At 36.9% G+C, this 24,499-nt stretch overlaps 1 protein-coding gene across 1 annotated transcript in view; it reads left to right on the forward strand.

The window, feature by feature from the left end:
- LOC122809162 (IgGFc-binding protein-like) overlaps positions 1–24,499 on the forward strand; it is a 351,155-nt gene that overhangs the window by 202,592 nt on the left and 124,064 nt on the right. Inside the window, exon 11 of the mRNA XM_044080449.1 lies at positions 3,692–3,833. Coding sequence (XP_043936384.1) covers positions 3,692–3,833 — 142 coding nt within the window. The remainder of the gene's footprint in view (positions 1–3,691; positions 3,834–24,499) is intronic.

Here is a 24,499-nt window from a genome sequence, read left to right on the forward strand (position 1 = left end):
TAGCCTCACAACTAATACCTAACACTCTGTCTTGAAATACCATACCTGAAACAAAAGATCACAAATTCTCCTTTGCCTCAGATTTCCATCCCATCTTAAAACTTTCTACATTTGGTAAAAACCTTGAAAAAGTCATTGACAACCAACTCATTACTTTCTTTGAGAAATACCTCTTACATTTTCGGTTGCAGCATGGCTTTTGGGGAGGGAGAAGTACCATGAATGCTTGCTTGACACTCACAGATGACAGCCTCACCACTGGAGCAGTATTCATTGACCTTATCCAGGCCTTTGACCTGGTTGAATACTCCATCCTATTATCCCATTTAAAAGACATCAGTCTAAGCTCTAAATCTACCCAATCGTTCAACATTTCCTGACAAACAAATTAGGCTTGTCTTATCAGATACACCCTTTGCACTTTCAGGGGTTCAACAGAGATTAAATATTGCTCCAATATTATTCTTCATTTTTATAAATAAATTGACACTTGACTTACATCATCTACAACATGTTATCTACAGATCCAACCCTTCTCATGATATCATCCCAAATCAGCTTCAGGCTGATCTTCTACAGCTAATAAACATTTTTTTCTAAAAACAACTATTCCTGAACATAAAATAAAATGCTGTTTCATGCAGTTTGACATAAAGAAAAGACTTACTAAAGTCACTCTCCCTAGACAACAACCTAACTGAATCCACTACATCATTTACATACATTGTCATTTTACATTTGACTTGACCAATGTCTCAGTTTCCAAAACCATATTCAGAAAGTCAGATCCAAACTCAACTATCTCCTATTATGGGCTCAGAAGATATCTCATTTCTTCTCCGAACCTACTACAATAGTCTTAGACAAAGATGTCCTGCTTCCACAACTAGAATATATGGCCTACCTGTATTCTCCACTGCCTTACAAATAAAAAAAAACCTCTACACCTTACAACCTCTTTTTAATAAGATCTGCCATTTTATCAACTCCCCTTAACATGAACATCACTGCAAAACCATAGAAAGGACAAATTAGTTACCTATTGAAGACAGTTACAACCTCCGTCATGGCTCCCTTCTCTTCAAATTGCCATGGCAAGATACCTCCTCCCTGCTAACTATGGGAATAACTACATCCAACTGCCCACTAGACATCATTACACAGACCATAGCTTCTCTGCTACTATCCCTAAACTGTGGCAATGACTCCTTCTTATCTTTCTGAAATCAGAAACTCTAAACATTTCAGACATCAGCATCAGTTTCAACAATATCTAAATGAACAATATAAGTGCATGTCAGAACAGAAGCCATATCAACTAATGCCCATAGCTGCAGTGTTACATCAATTTCAGAATATCTTGGCAAATTATTCTCATAAACTCTCCATCAAATAAAGTCTTACCCACTGCATCCCCATCTGCATTATCCATTCCCTACTATACATCTAATATCCAATTCTGTCATTGTTAGTTCTTCTAGTGCAGCTCTTAGCATTCTACAACTTTTCATTTACAACTCTTCATTGCTAAAAATTACCTCTGTACTATGCCATTTCTTTTGTCTCGACCACATTTCCTCTCTGGTAATACCTGCATTCTACATTTTTATATGCCATCTTACTTCTTTTATCTATGTTATACTATGTCACCACACTGTATAATTTAGTTGCACCTTTAATCTTACTTTACTGTTGTTACTATATATGTAACCTGGGATGAGCTTGCAAATGGTCAGATGTGATCAGTGCTCTACCCTTGTAAAGAAAAATAAAAATAATAAAAATAAATAATCAGCAGGGTTAGGAGAAACTGGGAAGAGACATCATTCAGATGCCCATTAGGAGTGTTGTGAAATTTTAATGCATATTGCCCTATCCCCCAGATGTATCCAGCTAAGTATCAGGGAGGGGATATGAATTAGGCTGCAGCAAGGGGCTCCCCTTTACTTTTGCAACTATGAGTGTGCACCATCAATCTCCACATAAACATTTGAAGTGATTGAGCCACAACCATTTAATCTTTTTCCTCCTATCCTGTTTCCTCCAGTGTCAAGGCAACTGATTAAACTTCAGTCAGTACTCCATCCTCCATTTTACAAAACCGGATGATGTTACCTAACTTTATATAACAGTATCCGTACCTCTCAGCTGTCCAGTTTTTCACAGAATATCCAGCTTTTTGGCTCATATTTTTATTCTATTCATCTTAATATCTCTGACTTTTTGCCAAATCACTGAGAATTGAAGTCACTAAATAATAACATACCTTTGAGTTTTAGACTTCATATCCTTCAAAAATGCATGCAAACACATATTCTGTTACGTTAGCAACCTTCCAAGTTTATAACAGCAATATTTAAAATCCATGCATATTTTTGCACCTTTGTCCAGATTTTTTGTGCTAAGAGACTGACAGGACTGACATTATCCCTTTTGCAGATAGGCTATGATTTTTAGAGTTTTATATTATATAAAACAGAATAACTGTGGTTTCTTATATGTGAAAAGATTTGAGTAACATTTGCAATAAAACCTAATATAAAGACTTGCAATTATTTGTTTTACTCTTTCTTACTATACTGGCTGATTTTTAAGCTCCAGACCATAAAAATGCTTATTGAGTTTATCTATGAATTTAACACATTCTTAAAAGAATTGACATTTCTTAATATTATGCAGTTTTTTAGACCATTGTTAGGAATCCTGATTTACTAAATTATGGTAAGATTGTTGTCTGTAATTCTTTCCTTCCTATTCAGGTTCCAATGCGGTAGACGGTTGACTCAGTTTTTTTTCCATGGCAGAGTTTTTTTAATTAAAATCGACATAGAAATTATACTTCAGTTATTAATATTACTTGTATTATTCCAAAAAATTCAGTCACAATCCATTCATAGAAATATGTACCATTACTATATGATTTTAAATAAAATGTTTGTTTCTCAATCTATTCCACTATTGTGTTTTGTGTTTTTGAAAATTAAATTTGGTGATGGCACACAACTAGAATAATGCTGAGCCATCCGTAAGGCTTGATTGTATATGCAGCTGGCTATAGAGAATTCACTGTCTTGTATTTTCATTGAAAAGTTGTATTATGCCCAATTTAGGATTATCTTCAATGCTTATACGACCCCTGCTAAGAAATCAAATTTCTTCCCTAAGTTCTTCCCTGTATCTTATGCTTGTGGGTACCATAATGTTGATCTTTTCCATATGTTTGTTTCTGTCCATATCCCAAATGATTATAGAACTTTCTAAATTAAGACATAGCCACTTAGGTAAAACAAATAAATGATTAGGCAGCAAGAATACTGATAACAGTAATTGAACTTTATTAATAATGATATCTGCACTTTTATTTTTATCCAATTAATTATTATAACTGTTTGCAATAAATGCAACAGAATCGATATGTTTTTCAGTACATTTGCTTGGAGGATTCAGAAAATGCCCTTACACTTATCTGTTGAATTTTAATTTTTTCTAGATTGTTATCAGTTTTTATCTTAATCTTATTACATTCAATGTTTTCACTCTGCTTAGAATGAAAAATAAATAACAAGATATTTGATAAAAAAATGGCATACTGCCTAATGTTTACTATTAAGGAAATATAAATAATATTTATATTCTTGTTCTGGAAATCAGCATAAATAATTTTAGTTTCTCTTTCAAAACTTTTTCCCAGCTTAATGAAGTTGTTCTGTCAGCAGACTGCAAGGAAAAATTCACTTGTAGCCCAGCAGGTGGTTTGATGACTGAGCCACACAGCTGCCAGAGTGATGAGATCTGTAAGATTATTGATGGAGTTGTGGGATGCTACAACACAGGTAACAATTTTGTTTCAAGTTTTCATGTGAGACTCTATATATTCCAACAAGAATGCATCTATTGCTAGTGTTACAGGATTTTAACATTTTAAAATAGCAATACCTTCATCTAAATTCAAGACTGACTTCAAGGGACACTTGCAAATCCTTTAAGCTTTGAGTAGGACTTTCATGTAAAGTCTGCTCCAGGCACGAGATCTGTGATGAATGATGCTAACTTTTAATCACTTTCTCATACTGATGCAGTATGTATGAATAAAGTACCTTTAAATACCTTTTGTTGATGCAAAGAAGATTGAATTATGTGATGTAAATGTGCCTCTTCTTTTGACAAAATGTAATGCATAGTAGACAAGGAAATTCTGCATTGTGGCTCATATGATAACTACTCATCAGTCATGGATAACCACATATCAAGTGACCCATGCACAAGACCCACACATCCTTATCTGACTAATATGCCAGATACTGGTAACAGCCACGCTAAATCAGCTATATAGTCAGGTTGTTACAACTACCATCCTGTCAAAAACATAAGTTACCTGTCTCACTGCTAGTTCCAATTTTGCCAGACATAGAAAATCCAAGGTTTCTACCAGAGTCTAAACTTCCTTCACATCTGTATCATCCAATTATCCCTCCACCAATTTGATTTTCCTGCTGCTCTCATATACAGCTGTACTTAAAGCACTTATTCCCTACCTTAGTGTCCCCTGTTTGCAACTCTTACAAGTGTAAGTCTGTGGATTCTCATAACAGTGTCCCTTCCCATCAGTAATCAGAATTCCCATTTCCATAAGGTCCAATGAAAGATCTGAGCCTCTATCCTCTCCTAACATCCTGTGAAAGATCTGAGCCTGTATTCTATCACCCTATAACATGTCACTACATCCCTGCAATGCCATTTTTCTGTCATTGTCCCAAAGAGGGCTATAGCAGAATCTGCACTAGTCCTGTGACCCCAAGCATTAACCAGCCAGAAATGGTTCCATTAAATTTATATTCTACAATATTTTTCACAAATATTTATAAAAAGTCTAGAAATGAATCTCTAACCAGTAATGACTATTTTGTAGATATGTTCCTCTGCACGAGTTGCTCTCTTCTGTTATGGTAATTTAATCTTCGCTCAGAGTTAATCTTTGTCTGGTAAGCATTTGGCTGAAGCACATACAATACCAAACATTTGATCAAATAGAACTTTTGTATCTGTAATTCTTTTCTGAAGGACCACCTTAAACAGAGAGACAGTAGCCTGCGCACTTAATTATACCTACCGCTAAGGTAACATAACCTCTGGAAAAGCTATGATTTCTGTCATCTACATTTTAAATACTGATTAAATGACTCAGGGTGAATGGGTTTTGATGCAATTAGTTTATTGCTACTTCAAAAATTTAATCTTTTAGCCCCCAAAAACCTGACCAAAGAGAAGAGGCATTGATGTCCAGGTGTTCTGTTTCCTGCATCTTCACTGATTATCTGCTGCTGTTCTCTACTTTAAAGGAACATTGATAAATGGATATGTTATGTTAGACTACATGATGACTTGTTCCAGAAATCCTATTTGGAACTGGCTACATCAATACTATACTATGACAGTATAAGGATAAAGTCTGTACACCCTTACCACAGCTGCAATACTCATGGAGGTAATGTCAGAAATGTAGTTGTATTACTTTTATTTCAGACATCATAGTGCTGCAGTTACTGAGAATTCAACCACTCCACAAAATAAATAATTTACAAGTAGTTTTAGTTTACTTCAGCTTAATTAGGAAAGTTTGTGAACTGTTGCCTAGTCCTTCATGGCATGCCATCATGGTTTCCTGGAATGAGGAAATACTAGCCCATTTTAAGGTTTGCCTATGTCTTTCTTGCAGTGATGCTTTTCTTTTGTTTTTTTCCTTTATTATTTTGTATGTATGCATGTATATATTTATTTGTTTGTTTATTTCTACAATGACAGTCTGTGGTCTTCATAAGGGCTTGGATCACTGTTTTTTTATGTATTAATTTACTTTTATATCTCCATGCTTTCATTTCAGACTGACATTTTAATTATTGCTTGCTGCTTTGCCTTAGCTAAAATTAAGTTTCAGGACAACGTGTTGTGTGTGTGTGTGTGTGTGTGTGTGTGTGTGTGTCTTTCGGCTTTTCCCGGTTAGGGGTCATCACAGCGGAACTCCGGTCTGCTTATGACTGGTAAATTTCTAATTAAAACTCCATCATGTAGCAGATTTATTATACAGAGTGCAAGTTGCTCTTTAATATAGTTTACAGTTTGACAGTATCTGTTTCTTTGTGGTCTGTCAGTTAATATATGCTTTCAGAATATGCATTGCACAGTAATTTTTTTTCAGAATTAAGTAACACCCTCAGACAAAGTATTAAATATATTTTCTATGTAGTAGATATTTCAAAAATGAGATCTCTTTGTTAATTTTGTAAAAATATCTTCCATATTCACAATGAACCAATCATCTGTTTTCTGTTTCTGTCACTCTCACAAACTCTCCAAGAGCACTGAGATTTTTAAATCTCTATCTAGCTGACTGGTCGATTTAAGAATCTGAGCTTTGTATCAAATGAAAGTGAAATGTTTCAGTACTCAATTTTATTTATTTATTTATTTTTTGCATTTATACATTTGCTAATCAAGTAGCTGGACTAGTTCAAGATTCCTTTTAGCAACAGTCTTGAATTATAATAATGATATGAGATTAGTATGTGTTACAACAAGATCGAACAATCAGAAAAAAACATACATGAAATGATTAACATTTACAATCTATAAGAGATGGAGAAATAACTGTGCTTTAGCATAAGAGGATAAATTAGAGCAAGCTAATAATGTACATAATAGAAACAGCTCACATAAAATTACGTTACTGACAAGTAAACTATATTTAGAAACTTAATTTGTATATGAAGTATATAGTGAAGAGAAAATTGAAATAAATAAAGGCAATAATTACATGTGTAGTCCTGCAACATATTTTCAATAATATAATATATCAAAATGCAATATAGATCAGTCTGTCAATAACCAATTGCCCTGAGTACCTGCATAAGCACATTTTTCAATAATAACAGTTTTGTATTTTGCTAGGAATCCTATCTTAAGAAGTAATGGATGAAGTTTTCTGACTGGAGATGAGCTTTATTTTTCATGACATTTCATTTGTTTTGTTTTTTTTTTTTTTCTGACGCAAGGCCTGAGAACTATTGTATGGTCATGTAGTGAGGTACCAGTTGTTTGTCAGCTGATGTCATACCTAGTAACTTGGGTTATGTGTACTGCTAGAAAGTAGTTGATCTGGTAATAGTAAGCAACTAACTGACAGTATAATACAAAGTGCAGTGACATTCTCCCTGCTAATGGCTAATGTGATAACCATCATGCTTGGATAAATATGTTTTGTATATGTTTTATTACCAGAAATGTCTTGGATTAAGGCTAGTGTACATAACTACTTCAGGTCCTCATATGTCATTTGAGCATGGCTTACTTGCTTCCTGCCACTTACTCGCTGATGTAAGTCCTCAAAATCCTAGAGGCTTAATCTCATTGCAACTACAACATGTGAACTACACCCATCCATAACTATAGCTCTACCTCTAAAAGGCCTACTTGCTCACAAAGCCTAATTAATTTATTTATTTATTTGATATTTGCTGACAGGGATAGTCTGACTGAGCTACTGCCCTTTTTCAGCAGAGGCCAGGGGAGAAAAGCTCCACATTACAGAATCATAAAAAAAGAAAGAAAATCATAAAAATGAAAGAAAAGAAGAAAAAAAATTATACAAATAAGGAGCAATGTTATACAACAAATATAGGCATATCAGAGTAAAATAGGATTATAAAATGGCTATTACCAAATACAAATTAGAAGTGGGGAGTAACAGTTATATAAACGTTTGCAAAACAAGTATAGATATTTTAGTAATTGAGATCAAGTAATAGCAAGTATCAGGTAGTAAGATTTATTTGTTGTACTGTCATCAGTGAACAACTGAGCCAATTAAAGGAACTTAGAATTATGGTTACCAGAGCTGTGGGCATTTAATGAGAGCCAATGTTGGTTACAAGTACAGATTAGTACAAGAGGATAGACAGAAGTAGGAGAGTATGATGTTATAGGATGAGTTAACTGTAGTGAAGAATAGTAAGTTGGGAGGGATGAAGCAGAGCTTAGAGAGGTAAAGAAAGGAAGGTAAAAGGGGGGGGGGGTGGAGCATGGAAGGGAATTCAAGTAGGAGGATTACAGTGACAGCCTAACCTTGTTTACCAGGTTGTTGTTTAGATCAGAAAACATCAACAGCATTTCAAATTAAGGACATTTTACTGAAGTGAGCCTTCCATTGCAGAAATATCTCAAGCAAGGGAATGTTTTGGTGGCACAAATCAGTGGATAGTTTAATAGAATCTGTGGTATTTAGGATCCAGTTTTGTACAGTTCACTGATTAAAATTTCTACAATTAGTCAATCATGGCAATTTTCAGTGTTGACATGGCAGTAAGAAACATATGTAAGGTGCTTTAGTGTAGTGAAGGTCACCTCCTGCAACAACTTTTCCATCCATGTCTAACCTAATGCATTGAAATTTTCTTTTTGGGTGCAGGCAAAAAAATAAATTAATAAATTAAAATAAGAAGTATGTATACTTGGAAAAGGATACTAATATTGCTATGATATCTCTGTAATATAGTGGTTACCAAAATTCTTGTTTATTTGTCTTGTTGTTAAGACTATCAATATTTATGTGAGCAATGTGCATGCATGTGTGTGTGTGTGTGTGTGTGTGTGTGTGTGAGTGAGTGTGTGTGTCTGTATATACATATATATATATATATACATATATATATATACATATATATATATATATACATTTTTTAAACAAGACACATCTTAATTAAATTATCACTTATAACATAGACAATCATAAATTTATATAAATCAAACCATATTGTCATAATCCTAACTGCAAGCATTTTACATCACAAACTATACTGACAAAAATTTAGTTGCAGATATTATACATCACTTGTAATCTACAAAATCATTGTCAGTCAAACATTACACAGCTCATTCAAATTGTGCCATCCTTTAGACCTTATTCCTCCCCGTATGTATTGTTCCCACAATTCCCATTTTTTTATGCAATTTGCTTCTACACTTTTCTAACAATCCCAATTCCAGTTGTTTTATCTCTGTTACTATACAAACTACTTCTAGTACAGTTGGTTTACACTTTGATTTGTATGTTCTAGTAATTGCTTTTTTTGGCAGCCACCATAATTAGACTCAGTAAGGCCTTACTATGTCTAGGCAATTACAGTTACAATTCTGTATCAAAGCTCAAAAAAATAATTTATCTTGTTACACCAATTTGCTCGCCCATTATCTTTTGAGTCTGCAGAGAATCTTTAAAGTCTCAAAACCAAGAAATAAATAGCAACAGTATCACCAAACCAAAGAAAAACAAGCTTCAAAGCAGGATCTGACCAACATAATCCACAGAGTAAACGAGTGCCAAGTGGGTACTTGCATGAAAATTTATTGATTGTTTTATATCAATAAATTTTCTTGCAACTACCCACTTGGCACTCGTTTACTCTGTGGATTACGTTAGTCAGATCAATCTTTAAAGTCTACCAACTCATTACACTTCCAGAAAATATATTCCTAAATACTTCATTCTTCCCTATCACACCTCCAACATTTGCTGTCTACCTAAGAAATTTCTCTGGCGTCTACTTGGGATATACAAATATCTATGTAGACATTTCCAAGCAATAACTTTTATATTGGTTGCGGACTGGATGGCAATTATTATACTGGGATGTAGAGTTACAGGCACAATGTTAGGTGTCTTTTTTCTTTTATTCTGAGTACACCTTTAATGAAGACTGAATAAGTATCAGACTATACTGTCTTTTGTGTAGGAGTTTGGCATTGCAGCTATAGGGTATAGAAATTGTTATATAAGGTGAAGTTGTTAATTATTAGGTCTAAGTGTTTGTTGAGAGAGTGTATAAGGGTGCAATACATTAAAAAGACATACGGAGACAATAACTGCAGAATCAACAGGAAAAGGTGCGTGTTTTTGTGTTTGTGTGTGCGTTTACGTTGGGACATATGGTATATAATGTAGCATAATGCTTTGATAGTATGAGGTAAGGCTGAGTTGTCAAGATTAATTTGAGTGGAGTATTTTATAGAAGTGATTTGTTAAGGTAAGTACTTTTGTGAGCTCACTTTATGCAGTTCCACCTAATAATTTTAATAAAATTATCCTTTGGCTTGGTAACTCTTAATTTCCTGCCTCTCAGACAATGCTAAATAGGATTTCTCCAAGCTAATCGTATATGATACAAAGCCATTCCACTAGTGATAATGTTTTTGCAGTGGCTTTTCTGTAAGCCCTTCCTCTTCTCTTTCTCAAATTTCCTTAAAAATACTGTAACCACTTGAGGTTCAGGTGTATTTTCTGACTTCCAGTGTTTAGCAACAGCTTTTTTTTCATATTGGTCATAATAGTAAAGGTGAGCAGTGCTTTTAAATAGGACAGCTCTAAAGTGTTGTCTACACCCAGTAAAAACACAATCTTTGCTAAAACTATTACTCTCAGAAAATTGTCAGCTTTTGAATGTCAATTTTGAACTTTATTAACTTTAAACATTCCCCAAAAGATATATCCCAAGTAGTCGTTTTTCCGACTCTTCACATCCAATGGGTTTCAACCACCTGTGGAACATATGTTGCAATTTTGAGGGCATGTAAAATATCTCTATAGTTACTTCCATGAAAAACTCTGACAATTTTTACTTTTACTTGCATACCTATTGTATAAACACATATTTCTGCTGATGTAGAATAAGTTCTAATAGTAAATCTCATTCAATCAATACTTTCCACTAGAGGATTGCTATACTAATTTTTTTGTGGAATTTCTTTATACCTTGCACTTGTAAGTTCTTTGAGTGGCGTGTACTCTGCTGTAATTCAAGTTAAAAGGTCCACAAATGTGGACATATCTTGATTATCCTTTCAATAAATATTTAGATTCTTCACATTCACCACCATTAACCTGTTAATTCTAGTCTAAAGACTTTTTTCAAATTGTATTCCATCTTTACTAACCTGCTATAAGTCCAGTATTCTGCTCAAGATCTTCTTTCCTGACAATTTTCATACAATTCTTCTTGCTTTGAAAACAAAACATGGGTAAGGCACAACCTTTACACAGTTTCATATTCTCATTTCTAAATGTTTTTTTATTACATGGATGATTTGCTTACTGTACTCTGTCTGGTGAGTTTGTCTAACATTTCCATACCCTTTCTGATGATTGTATTGGCTTTAACATAACGGATTTCCAGTTAAGCATATTTGTTGTCTGTAGCTGTTAAAAGGCCTTTACCTAGAATGCCTTGTAGTATCATTGTGGATCAGGCATCCCTATGCTCTCCTAGTCTTTAGACAACATCAGTCTTTCCCATGAGACCTTGGTTTCCCACCATCGCAGACAAAATCAATTATTAAATTTTGTTTTAGCTTTCAAAATCATTTAGGGTATCAACTTGGGAAGGCCAGAAATACAGACAATGAGAGAGTTGTCATGCACTAGCAGATGGTTTGCTTTCTGTAATCCTGCACCAATTCAGGGCTTTCCATTCTTCCCCATCTGATTTTATCTTACCTATAGACTTGCCGTATGTTCTACTGGCTGATTTTTCAAGTATAAAATGAAACCAAACTCAAATGTATTAAAATATTTTATTCTTCAAAAGTCCTAAATATTGCAATGTTCAAGGATAGAAGTATCATTTGCCATTATGACCCTTGTTTAATCTGCATTTATATTATAGCAAAACAATCTCCCAAAGAAATATTGGAGCCAAAAACATTTGCTCAGATCACATTGAGGACCTTCTAGAAAGACTAAGACATCATCAGCATAAGGTGCCAATTTGTGCTCATCCACTTGATTCCAAATACTGCCAAATCTGTGCATGTGATAAGTTCTGCTAATGGCTTGAGGTATAAGGCAGATAATACTGGGGATCAGGGGGACCCCTGCCTTCTTCTTCTTGTAATAAATATGGCCGTGAAAACCAGAGCTATAGGTGTTTCACTTGGTCACCAGTGTTACACTTCAGTTTGCCAGTCCTCCAGGTCCAAAAGCTATATGTTCTCATGCTGGGAGTAACAGCAAAATCTAAGGGTAAATGGTTCCCTTCTCCTATATGGTACTCCTCTAAGGAGGAATGCCAGGTCCTAAAACCCTATACTTCAAGGTCTGCATGAGAGGCAAAAAAGGTCCCTTTTCCTATATGACTCTCCTCCCTTCTCTAAGAAAGAAGGCCTCATCCTAAAGTCTTCATGTTCTACTGGACCATTTATGTAAGAAGTGAAAATTAGAAAAAGGAAAACAGGTCTGATGATCATGCCCTCCAAAACTTTGCACCTTTGACGATTATCCTGGTGATAACTCAGACTGATTTTTTTTATCCCTTCTTGCAATCCTTCCTACTTTGGAGATAACAACTTAACAAAATCGCTCCTCATCCTAACCTTTACCAGTACTTTCCTTACATATGGCTATTCTACAACATCAGATGCCATCTCTCTGTCTAAACTCACCAAGGCCACCCTCCTACCTTCATCTCTAGTACTATGCAATATTGAAAATGTCCTCAATATGATATCAAAGGTATAACAAACTCCTGGAAACACAGTCTGTGTCAAATTCAGTATTTGAGAGACACAACAGTCTAACCTCATGGGAAGCAATATCATAAATAACGTATAATCATGACTTAATATAGAAATGGGTCTGTAGGAAGGCATCAGCCCCGGTTTCCTTCCTTCATAAAAACAACACAATGTTGCTTAAATCATATAAATTTACCAGCCTAATAAAAACGTCATATCTCCCTCTGTCAAGTTCCAGAGTCCCAGGGAAAACCATTGATCCCACTGATTCATTCTTAGTTCTAACTTCCTTCAGCTCCTTTTCTGAAACATGGACCATCAAATTATCTACATTCACCTGATCAAACCGGCAGAAAATGGCATCTAACACCACCTCAGTTTGCTGAGTTCACTTTCTGGCTGCATGAAAGGTACAAGATGCTCCTAAACTCTCTTCTTAATATGTGTAGCAGATTCTCTAATGTTTCCACTGAAATGGTTGAATATAAAGAAAATCTATGTCATATTAAGTCACATCGGGTGGCACAGTGGTGCAGTGGTTATTATTGTCACCTCACAATAAGATGTTCTCTAGTTTGATTCTTATCAGTGGTGCCTTGAGTGTGGAGTCTGCATGTCCTCCCTGAATTTGTATGGGTTTCCACCAGGTGCTCTGGTTTCCTCCCACATTAAAAAGAAATGCATCTGCAGCATTTCTCCTCAGGCCTCCACTGAAAAAGGGCGCTGCCCCAGTTGGTCTTTCCCGGTAAACAAATAATAAATAAATTAACCCCTTTGTAGCCTTAGCTTTACTGCCATGTTGTATTGCTACATGGAGGAATGTTGAAATTACTGGTACTTAATCCTTTCTTTAAAAATTCTCACTTCATATCTAGTTGTCTGACAACCTGGCAATGTACTCATTGTTTCCAGACCTTTGTTTTTTGCTTTCTCAAATGTTTACATCTCCGCCTTTAAATTAGCAAACATTTTCGTATGTCTTCCCCATTACTCTTTTGTGTAGTTTTTACTGTTTGTACTATTCTGATTTTCATCATCTGTCAGTTCTGCATTAGTGTTTAAACCCTTTTCTTTCAACACAGCCAGTTCTGTTTTCAAACTACTGTTTACAGGAGGCATGTTATAAATAATAAAATGAGAATCTCCATGTTCCAATTATTTTATGTCTGGGTTACTTTATAGTACCATAAGTGGTGTGTGATCTGAAACCAGAGTAGGATACGTCTAAACATCTTTTCTAGGTGCCCATACTCACTTAAAATGGAGCCACTACTCAGTCTGCCTGCTGTATTAGATTTACCAAAAAGAAAAGTGCACTCAGTATTGTCTAATATCCTTACATTTTTACGATAATGGCCTACATATTTTCTTACCTAGCTAATTCTCCTACTTCTAAGATGTGTGTAAAAATCTCCCCTGGTTGTAACAACACTCCATTCTCTTACACATATATTAATACCCTATCATGAAACTTAATAAAATGTATTATAACTGTCCTAACTGCTGTTGATAAAAGCCTTGGAGTGAGATAAGCTGAAACAATATCAGTTTTATAAAATCATACATACATCTTATATCCACATATCTTCCTTCTATATCCATTTAGACAGGGACATATATTAGCAATAGTAATAAGCTACCTAGACCCTCTACAGTTGATGTTGATCCTATATTCAGTGTTCCCCAAAATGACATACTTTGTTCAACTTGACTAAAATGTGTTTCTTGGAGAGCAAATATATTGGTCCTAACTAGATTTATGGATTTTAAAACTCTCTTTTCTTTGGGCAGTGCCATCCTGTTGATATTGCAGGTTTCATATTACTTTGTTGAAGTTTCAGAAGTCCGACTGCCATATGGTCGAACCCATATGTTCAAATTCTCAAAAGTTCAAAAACGTCAAAATAAAAAATAAAAAACAGGAAAAAACAACCTGATGTTTGTAAGCAGGGGGGCAAGCCCCCCTGCAACCCCCCACTCTTTAAATATACCAACTCCGAGATCACATTACCATGCAGAAAAGAAATCTTCTCTTTCTGCACTGAATGGAAATCCTCATTGAAACATTCAAACTTCTGAAATTTCGAACATTTGGGTTCAACAATATGGCATTTGTACTTGTTATGGGTCGACAACATAATATGTATCCGATATTGTACAATATTTTCCAATTAACTTAATCTAGGCAAACTAAAATTGCCCTGGTCCAGCAAAGCTTCATATAGGTTCACAGGTTCATAGGTAGGTACTAGGCTATCTGCCCGAAGGCATTTATAAGCCAATCACTTCTAACTCCTTTCTTATCACTATTATGAGAACTGAAAGTTAAGATGTCTGCACAAGTTATGTTTCCAATGTAACCATTCTAGGCATCTCCTGTTTAAAAGGTGTCTTAAAACAATCCATCAATTATGTTTAAATCAAACTCTCTGCATGAGCAAATCTATATACAGGAAAACAAAAACATAACCATTAAACACTTATTTACAAAACAATGTAAAATCCTTAAAATCTACCAACAGAACAAACTTCTCTGTACTACTGACAAGTAAAAATAATAGCCGAGTATACATGCAAAACAGAAAAGACCACTTCCTGTTCCTGCTACTAGATTCTTTCCTAAGGCCAGTACTATCTCCCCATATACAAAATATCTTATGTCACTGAAATAAATAGCTCTGCTGTGTTCCCAAAAACTAAGTCCATCGAGTCATCTCCAGGCACTTGGGCTACAACTGTATACATTTAAGCTAGGTCAATGTTTATAAGTGTGTGTTTAAATTTAGTTACATTTATTTACTTGCCACAGAATTCACTTCCTGACTGATTAGAACAGATGTTTATTCTTTTAAAAAGGACTCATGTATTATGATAATTCTCTATTGTCATAAAATTCATCAATATTCCTTACATATATGCAGAAACTACTGCTTAACTTGGGAGCCAATTAGATTCAACAATCAAACGAGTGAAAATTAGTAGAACATTGAAATGGAAAAGTTGTATTTTATTTATTCATTTCGTTTGTTTACTGGGGCAGTACACTGATCTCATCAGACCATTTACAGTCACAGCCCGGCTGAAGAAATTAAAAAAAAAAAAAAAAAAAAAAAGTTCACAAATCACAGAATGTATATAATCTCATAGACAAGTGAAGCAATATGTAAATATTATTAATAAAGTAGATAAACATGTGAATTAATTTTAGTAGTAAAAATAAGAGGGAAGAGCAGGTGAGAACAGAGGGTCAAAGTACAAGTGATGCAACTGAAAAGAGTTTACGTGTCCAGCGGAAAAGCACCTGCAGCCAGATTTTTGATGGAGGTGTCTTTTGAGTTATGCTCTGAATGTGGGGAAAATGGAGAATTCTTTTAGGCAAGGGTGGCATAGGAGGAAGTGCCAGAGTTTGGGTGCAAGAATGGAGGAGGAATGGTTGATACAGTGCATTTTGATTTGGGATTTCTGAAGTGAGGGAGCTAAGTGGGAGAGGTCGTGGATGTTGTAGAGGGTTTTATTATGGAGTTTGGCTGCAAGTTGTGGGAAAGCACCTAGGTGAAGCAGTTTGAAAAGATTTCCTAGGAGTGGTTGAACAGGGTGATGCAGTGGTGTTTGGAAATTAGTTTGTTTTCAATGGATTGTGGAGTGGATGAGTTTTTTAAGATGCTATGGCTAAGATGGGGAGTCCATATTTAAGTTGAGTGAGTAGGATTCCTTTGCCTATTGGTCTGGAGAGAAAGGGAGACATTTTCCAAGACTGGAATACAAGAAAACTGATATTTTTCCTAGTGTTTCCATATAGATTTGGAAGCTAAGTGACTGACCTAACCTAAGAATTTAAAAGACATGGTTGTTTCTATTTGGGAACCATTCAGATCTGAGATGTTGAGATTTTTTAGGATTTTGTTTTTCACCTTTTCTGAGGTCTGAAATATTATACTTTTTCTGATGGGTTTAGGAGTGGCTTAAGGTTGTTTAGCCATGAATTAAGGGAGTGGAGGTCAGACTGAAGTTGGGTTTGAATAGTTGAATGTGAGGGACTAGATCACAGAATAACAATGTCATCTGCATAAAAAGTGGCAGGAAGGTTTGGGATATCAGAGGGTAATTTTTTAATAAAGATTGAAAACAGTAGTGGGGCAAGGGTAGTTCTCTATTAAGAGGTGGTGGAGGCAATAGGATGAGTCTATTTATTTTGACTCTGAAATAATGATTTGTTAACAAACAGAGCCAGGTAACAGTGTTGGAACCAGGTAACAGTGTTGGGGCTTACCCCAGTTTCTTGGAGGGAGTGAAGGAGCAGGATGTGTTAATAATATCAAAAGTTTTAGCAAAGTCAGTTAAGAGTTCTCCTGAAAGGTTTCTTTTCTCCATGTTGAGATGGATATCATTTGCAAGTGATCATAGTGCTGTCATTGTACTCTGGCCAGTCCAGAAACCATGCTCTTTAAGACTGAATAGATGGTACTGTTGGATATAAGTGGACAGTTGGTTGTAGATTATTTTTTCAAGTAGAAGTAACTTCCTGCAGACTATACTGACAGGTAAAACAGAAAAATAGTGATGTATTGATAAATATACCCTACCAACGCAATGAAGTATATCCCTCAGTATAGACCGGTTAAATAAATAGCGTTACAGTGCACCCCCCTCAAAAAAAGTTCTGAAAATCCTCTCCATGTGTTTTACAGCTACATGCATCTACATACATTTATGAAAAGTTAACTTTCACACACAGTCTTTAGAGGTCCTGACTTAAACATATCTACCTTTTGCAGACCTATCTACCTGACTTGTCAGCATGGGTACTTCTTCACAAATAAGAACTAATTTGTTATAATAGTTTCCAATCACCATAAAATATGTCACCATTCCCACACTTAGTACATGCACTGCTTAACCCAGCTGCCAATCATATTCAGCACTCAGATGATCAAAATCCAGTACAGCACTTAAATGGAAAATCTTGCTCATTTGTTACCCAACCATTAAGACCTACTAACGCAACTGTCTGTTACCATACCAACAAGTAAAACAAAACATTTTAGCATATATCATTATTAATATACCCTACAATATATTATAGTAGATAGAACATGGTAGAACATGGTAGATTTGGAATGAGTATTCTGGCTGCCCCCAACTCACAAAGTAGAGTTGGAAAAAAATGGCAGAACTTCTGCCTAGCCACTCCAGTACCCCGATGATTCAGAGGTTCTTTCTCCACAAGCTATCTTCTATAGCACTATATTTTTATATAAACTCCTTCAATCTCAGCTCCAGGTCTATAACTTTATCTCAGAGATAGTTGTTTTCTTTTTGCGGAACTATTATTGTGTTGGACCATTCATTTTTAAGTCCTGTCAGCTTCTTTGATATGTTTCAACATGTTTTTATCTAAGCTGTCCAATTTAGCAATTTTTTTTTCAGTTCCTACAGAATCAGCTCCAGCTGATTTTTAATCACTCTTTGCCACCACTGTCCGTTGACCATCAGATGCTACTGGCCAATGGGCCCATTCATTCCCCATCACTGAGGTAGGGTAGACTAGGAAGAGCCTTCATTTTGATAGCCAATAAAGGTGGTTTGAGGATTTTTTTATTTTTAGTCCAACAATTCTCATAAAGACCAGCATATGAGGACAGACTGAGGCATGCAATGGCCTGTACACCATGGTTGCCCTTCACTTCCACAAGTGTTGTCAGAGAGCAGCTGCTCCACCCCATCCCCTCAAGCAGGGGAAATGGTTTTACAAATCTCTACCAGAGCAAGTATACTTCCTCTTGTGATCTCCAAGCACACTTTACCCTTCCCACCCACTTGGGAGAGGCATGCAGCCTGCACCCCTTCACTCCTCTCCCTTCCTGCTTGACTGCCCCAATGCCAGGTCCACTTATCCATCTCTAGTTGCCTGTGTCACAGTAAGGGCACTGTCCTTCTGCATGACAGAGCCAGACTCTACCACTAATTTTTGATTATCCACTGGGTCATTCTTCTCATGTAAAGTATCAGCCATTACTGCCATCTGATCTACTTTCTTTCTTGCATGAGTTTAGGATATTTGTTCCTCTAACATTTTATTTAATGGAATTCATCAATCTGTTAAAAATCTCAATAATCAACTTCTTGATTTTAAACTTCAGAAGATATTGTATTCTCTATTTTCATCTAAAACACAGTTTTGTTTGAGAACAGTCTCAGTGGTGTCACATATGACAGCCAGTTGAAGTCTTCATTTGCTGTAATTTTTGTACAAATTGTTGGTTTTGCTGCACCTAAGGATACAAACCTGCATTGCAGTTGACCCCTCCTACCACATATTTTATGACTACAGTTATAACGTCCATGCTTGCTGCCTTGTTAAAACGCAGTAGATAAGGGAAAAAAAGCTTAACAACCCCATAACACAAATATCTGTTAACCACAACATGGACATGTTCAGCTTTTTTAAGTGTATTTTAATCCATCAAGGCCTCTCCCATGTGACCTGTTTTCCCATTAGTTTCCCTATCATCGTGTGAAGTGGAGCTTTTTATTTTGCAGTTAATACCTCCAAGTAATTGTATGTCTGTGTCCATGATTAAGAGCATCAGACAATTTTTTTGTTTGCTGTCACCCACTTCAGGCTCAGGTTTTCTCATTAGAGGCTTTCTACCTTCCCTTTCACCTGTTCAATAAACCCTGTAAAGCTAATGCCCTATCTACTCTCTTCCTCTGCTTGCACACCCCCCCCCCACACACACATGCACACACTCTCACAATGAGGGCTTTCATGAACAGTTTGGCTTGACAAGTATTATTAGTCCTGTAGAACGTCGTATACCATTTGTACCAGAAGGTGCTTGCAGTTTATTAAGCAGCTGGACAACTCTCTATGTCCATGATGAGTGACTCAATATCCATCAGTCACTCATACCACCCCTTGCTGGCTCATACAGTGCTTGGGTTACTAGTCAGTCGCAAGATATCTGGGTCTCAAACAGAGATTTTGCTCACAATTAGGTCTCAAGTTGGAAGCGTGTTTAGATCTGATATATAAATGTGCTTTATAATGCATTACGATATAACAATGAATGCTAACAAGAGACATATGTCTTGACTACTGTAAATTGTGGTCATGAAAATAGCATATTGCTAAAAAGTGTACTGGGATAAAAATGTTGTACATTAATGCATGCCCATGTATGCACAATCCACTAAGAACACTATTAAAATTCACAGTGACATATAACAATGTAGATGTACTTGTCAGTAGCCCTTACAGTACTGACAGCACAGTTATGTAAAATCTTACCATAACAGTAGATGTTCTTCTCTTCGCTGTTTCAATATTCTTAATATTAGAGAACCCCCTCACAGGGCAGCCTGATGTTCGGCCAGGATACCAAAGCCTAATGATCTTATATGTGCTATACATCACACACATGCTCTCCACACAGACTGTAGTGCATAACAGTGACATACGGACGCAGTTACCCAGAACTGAATTGCCCTTGAAGTGAATAGTCTTTATAGGACAATGGAGTCCATGTACACCTAAAAGGAAAAAATGCAGAAGAAAAAGGGAATCCCTCAGCCAGAAGGGAATCCAATACAAGCAAGAGGGGGTTGGAGGGAGAAAGTGAATACTGCAACAGTGGTAGGATTTTATACAACTGTACTATGTCTTTCTATTTCACTGTTGCAGTATTTTTAATGTTAGGGACAGTAAAAAAGCTCAAGAAACAGAATGGGAGATGGAAGGCTGAGAAGAGCCCTCAACAAACTCATATAAAATGGTTTTATAAAAACATGCTCTAGCCCTAGAAACCATATCCAACATATAATGTTTAGTAGAAATATGCACTGAAGGCCAAGTAGCAGCTTCAAGGATGGAATGTATGTTCAAACCTTTGAGGCAAACACAAGAAGATGCAACAGCCCTAGTGGAATGTGCTCTAACAAAAGTAGAAAAAGATTTGCCATGAAAAGCATAACAAAAAAAATGGCTGTAGATATCCAAGAGGAGATAGTTTGCTTAGAAACAGCCAAACCCCATGTCCTGGGAAGATAGGAAACAAAAGGCTGCCAGACTTATAAATGGCATTAGTTTTATCCAAATAGTACCTGAGCTGTCTGTGCACCTCTAAAGTATGCAAGACCCTCTCACTAGCAGACTGAAAAAAAGGAAAAAAGGAAGGGAGTTGTACTGACTGATCCAAGGATAGCTAATTTACTACTTTGGGCATAAATGAAGGATTACTATAAAGGGGCACCCTGTCCCTCTGAAAAAACAAATAAGGAAGAATGGCCATAATGGCCTGGAGCTAAGAAACCCTGCAAGCAGAAGTAAGAGCCAACAACAAAAAAGGCTTCCAGGTACAATGTTGCAAATAAGCAAAATCGGCAGGCTCAAAAGGATTCATAGTTAATTTTCCCAAAACAAAATTAAGGTCTCAAGGAGTAGCAATAGGTTTCCTTGGAGGCCTACTATGCGAGATGTCTTTAAGAAAATGTTTGAGCTGAAAATAAGAAGCCAAAGGAGGATTCAATGGCAGACAAGTAGAAATGGCTGACAAATGGGCCTTCACAGAAGAACATGCCTGGCCATACTGGAGCAAATAAGGAGGACCAAAGAGACCCCCACTGAAAAAGGGTCCTGGTTACAAACATGGCACCAGACAGAAAATCTTTCCAATTTGGAGATGTAATATTTTTTGGTTGAGGATTACCTTACCTCCTGTAAAACCCTGAGAATGTCCTCAGAAAAGAGATGCCTGAAAGGGATCAAAATCCTATCATACACATTGTCAGATGAAGAGTGCGCAAGTGATGATGGATGTAAGACACCTTGTCTTGTGTGAGAAGGTTCAATCAGTGAGGTAACATGTGGTGATTGTCCCTGGCCAGATGCATTAAGAGGGGAACCAGTGCTGTCTTGGCCAAAAGGGAGTTACTTGCAAGATTTTGGGAAGTCTACCTGAATCTTCTGGAGGACTCTTGGAAGTACAGGAGCATGAGGGAAAGCATAAATAAACATTCTATTATAAAGAAAAGAAAGGGTGTCTCTCTACCATGCCACATGGCACAGCACTCTGGAACAGAAGAGGGGGAGTGCCTGGTCAGAGAGGGGGCAAAAAGATGTACCTGAGGAATACCCCAGTGATAGACAATGTCCAGAAGCATATCTCTGTGAAGCATCCATTTGTGAATCTGTGTTTTGGACCTGCTTGGAAAGTCTGCCACTAGACTATGCTTTCAAGAAATGGATACTGCCTGAAGAGTTAACTAATAATGGACAACCACCTTCCAAGCATGAAGATCCATCATGCAGAGGAGGTAAGATTTTGTGCCTCCCTGCGACACACCACATAACTGTAGTGTTGTCTTTGCACACCTTCAAGGGGCCTGAAGAGAACATGGGGTGAAAAGCTGTAAGGGCCAGACTCAGAACTCTGATCTCTTTGATGTTGATATGGTCTAACTTCTGATGGGGGAACTAGAGACCCTGAATTTTCAGGTGACCAAATGAAAACCCTTCCCCATGTCTGAGTCGTCATCAGTTAACAGTTCTTGAGAAGGAGCTGGAGGCTAAAAGGGTAGGCCTGGATTGAGTGCAAACTGTTGAATTCACCACTTGATTTCCTTCTTTAGACAAGGAAGGGGAGGTAATTTGAAATCCAAAGGGTGGCAATGCGGTAGCCAAACTGACTGAAGGTACAATTGACACTACCGTATATGCAGTCTGGCAAGAAGAAGCATTGCAACAGAGACCATGAATCCCAAGGCCTGAAAAAACTCTCTGGCTGGCATGATAGTCAGAGGAAGAAGAGACTGAAAGAAGGGTGTCAATGGCAAAACTTTAGGAGACATTAGAGAGGCTGACATTGACAATGTCTGAATCCTGCATCCCAGATGCACATGATCCTAAGAGGGAGTCAGAATGAACTTCTAGAAGTTGATAGCGAACCCTATACATTGAAGAAGAGAGATGATAAACTCCAGATCCTGTGACAAGTGATTGAGGGAAGGCACCTCAAACTACAGGTCATATAGATAATGAAAAATCTTAATGCCTTGGAGCGTGAAGAAAGCAATCACAGGAGATAGGCATTTTGTGAATATCCTTAGTGCAGTAGAGAGGACAAAGGCCAAAGCTGAGAATTTAAAGTGAAAGAAAGAAACAAAGAAACATAAAAATAATCCTGAAAAGGGAGTGAATAGGGGAGAGTGAATAGGGATATGAAGGTAAGCAAATTTGGAAGGCAAAAAGAAAGCCAGAGGACAAAGCAACCTTGTCTAAGAGAAGGGGGGGGGTGTCAAAGAGAAAAAGGCTTATCAGATAAAAGAGGTTTTGGGACCACAGAGATCTGAGAAGCCTTAGCAGAGGAAGCCTGCCTACCACCATTCCTGCACTTGGAGGCATGCAAGAGTTGCTTACAAACAAAAGAAGATCTAGGAAAATAATTCCTCTGAAACTTGGGGATAAGAGAAAATTATGTTTAACGTCTTGCAAGGCTTTGCCTTTCTATTCATGATACTTAAACAGGTCAGTAGCAGTAGCAGTCCAAAAAGATGTTCATTATCAGAGCATGCAACAACATGCCCTAAATGTCCTCAGGTAAAGCATGGAGACAAGGACAAGAATAACACTTCATTACAGATCCAAAAGCTACAACCCTGGAAAAGGCATCAGTAGCAACATAGCCACACTTAATAGAGTGGCAATTCACTTGAGAAGCAAAACCTAAAATAGATAAGGCAGAGGATTTGCCTTCAGAATCAACGAGGTCAGAAATAACTTGACGAGCCTGAGAAATCAAGGCCATTGCATACCTGTTCATGTATATCTGGTAATTAACAGCCTTAAAGGCCAAAGCAGAAGGAGTTTAAACTTTCTTACCAATCCTCTCCATTGCCCTGCTATGTCTATCAGAAGTCAAAAGTTTGGAAGAGGGCAAGAACTTAGAATGTTTGTCAGAAGAGACTAACACCACAGCTGGGTAAGCAGAAGGACATTTAATTGAAAATCCTGATGAACCTTATAGAACCTATCATATTGCTTTGGAGCAGAAAGCTGGGAATCAGAAGACTTAGAAGCAGCAATGTTTAACAATGCAGCCAGCACAGGAGTGAACTGCAGATGGTTAAGGAGTATCCATCCGAAGCAACTCATAATATCTTCTCGGAATATCCAACACTAGAGAAGAATCCCTAGCAATTGCATCCCTAAAAGACAATTCATCAAAACCAGACTCAGGGCTAACAGACTCCTCCTCATCAGAACCATAAGCCAAAGGTGATGTCATCTGTGAAGAAAAGGACAAAGACTCCCTCATCAGACAGAGAATTCTGATTTGAGCAATCCAGTTCACTAAGCTGTTTAGAAGGGGTAGAGGTCCAAGGAGGAGCAGGCACTGAAATCCCTTGAGGAGACTTCACAGCCATTAGTGCAGAAAAAAGCCCTGAGTAAACTTGTCATTCAGGATGGACCGAAATACGCTTTGATTTTTGTCTTTTCTTGGAAGGGACATCAGCCTAACAAATTACAGAGGTTCTAACCCTTGGAGATTCAGTAAGAGAACCTGGAACCTCCTCCCTGACCAGTATCTGGAGAATCCCTTTAACACCCTCCAAGATAATCAACCATGGTTTCCCCTTGCCATTTGGAGCAGATGCCTGCAAAACCTCAGAGGACATGCAAAAAGATGGATCGGTGCTGGCCTCTGACAAGGTTGCAGCAGAGGAATTTGATGTAGACACCAAACGGCCTACAGAGCTATTATGTGCTTCTGGAGGGACATCTGGTGGAGGGTGGACAGCTAAAACATTCAGCTGAAACATCTTGGCTTTTTTACTTAGCAGTAGTATCTTGGGATTAAAGGATTCCGCCATGGTACCCTAGGTTAACTGCTTAAGCCATTTTTTCAAGATAAATGGCCAGCAAAACCAAACAGCTTCTGAG

This window comes from Protopterus annectens, chromosome 8.part0, assembly GCF_019279795.1.
Source record: "Protopterus annectens isolate FY-2018-M chromosome 8.part0, PAN1.0, whole genome shotgun sequence".
Lineage (NCBI taxonomy): Eukaryota > Metazoa > Chordata > Ceratodontiformes > Protopteridae > Protopterus > Protopterus annectens.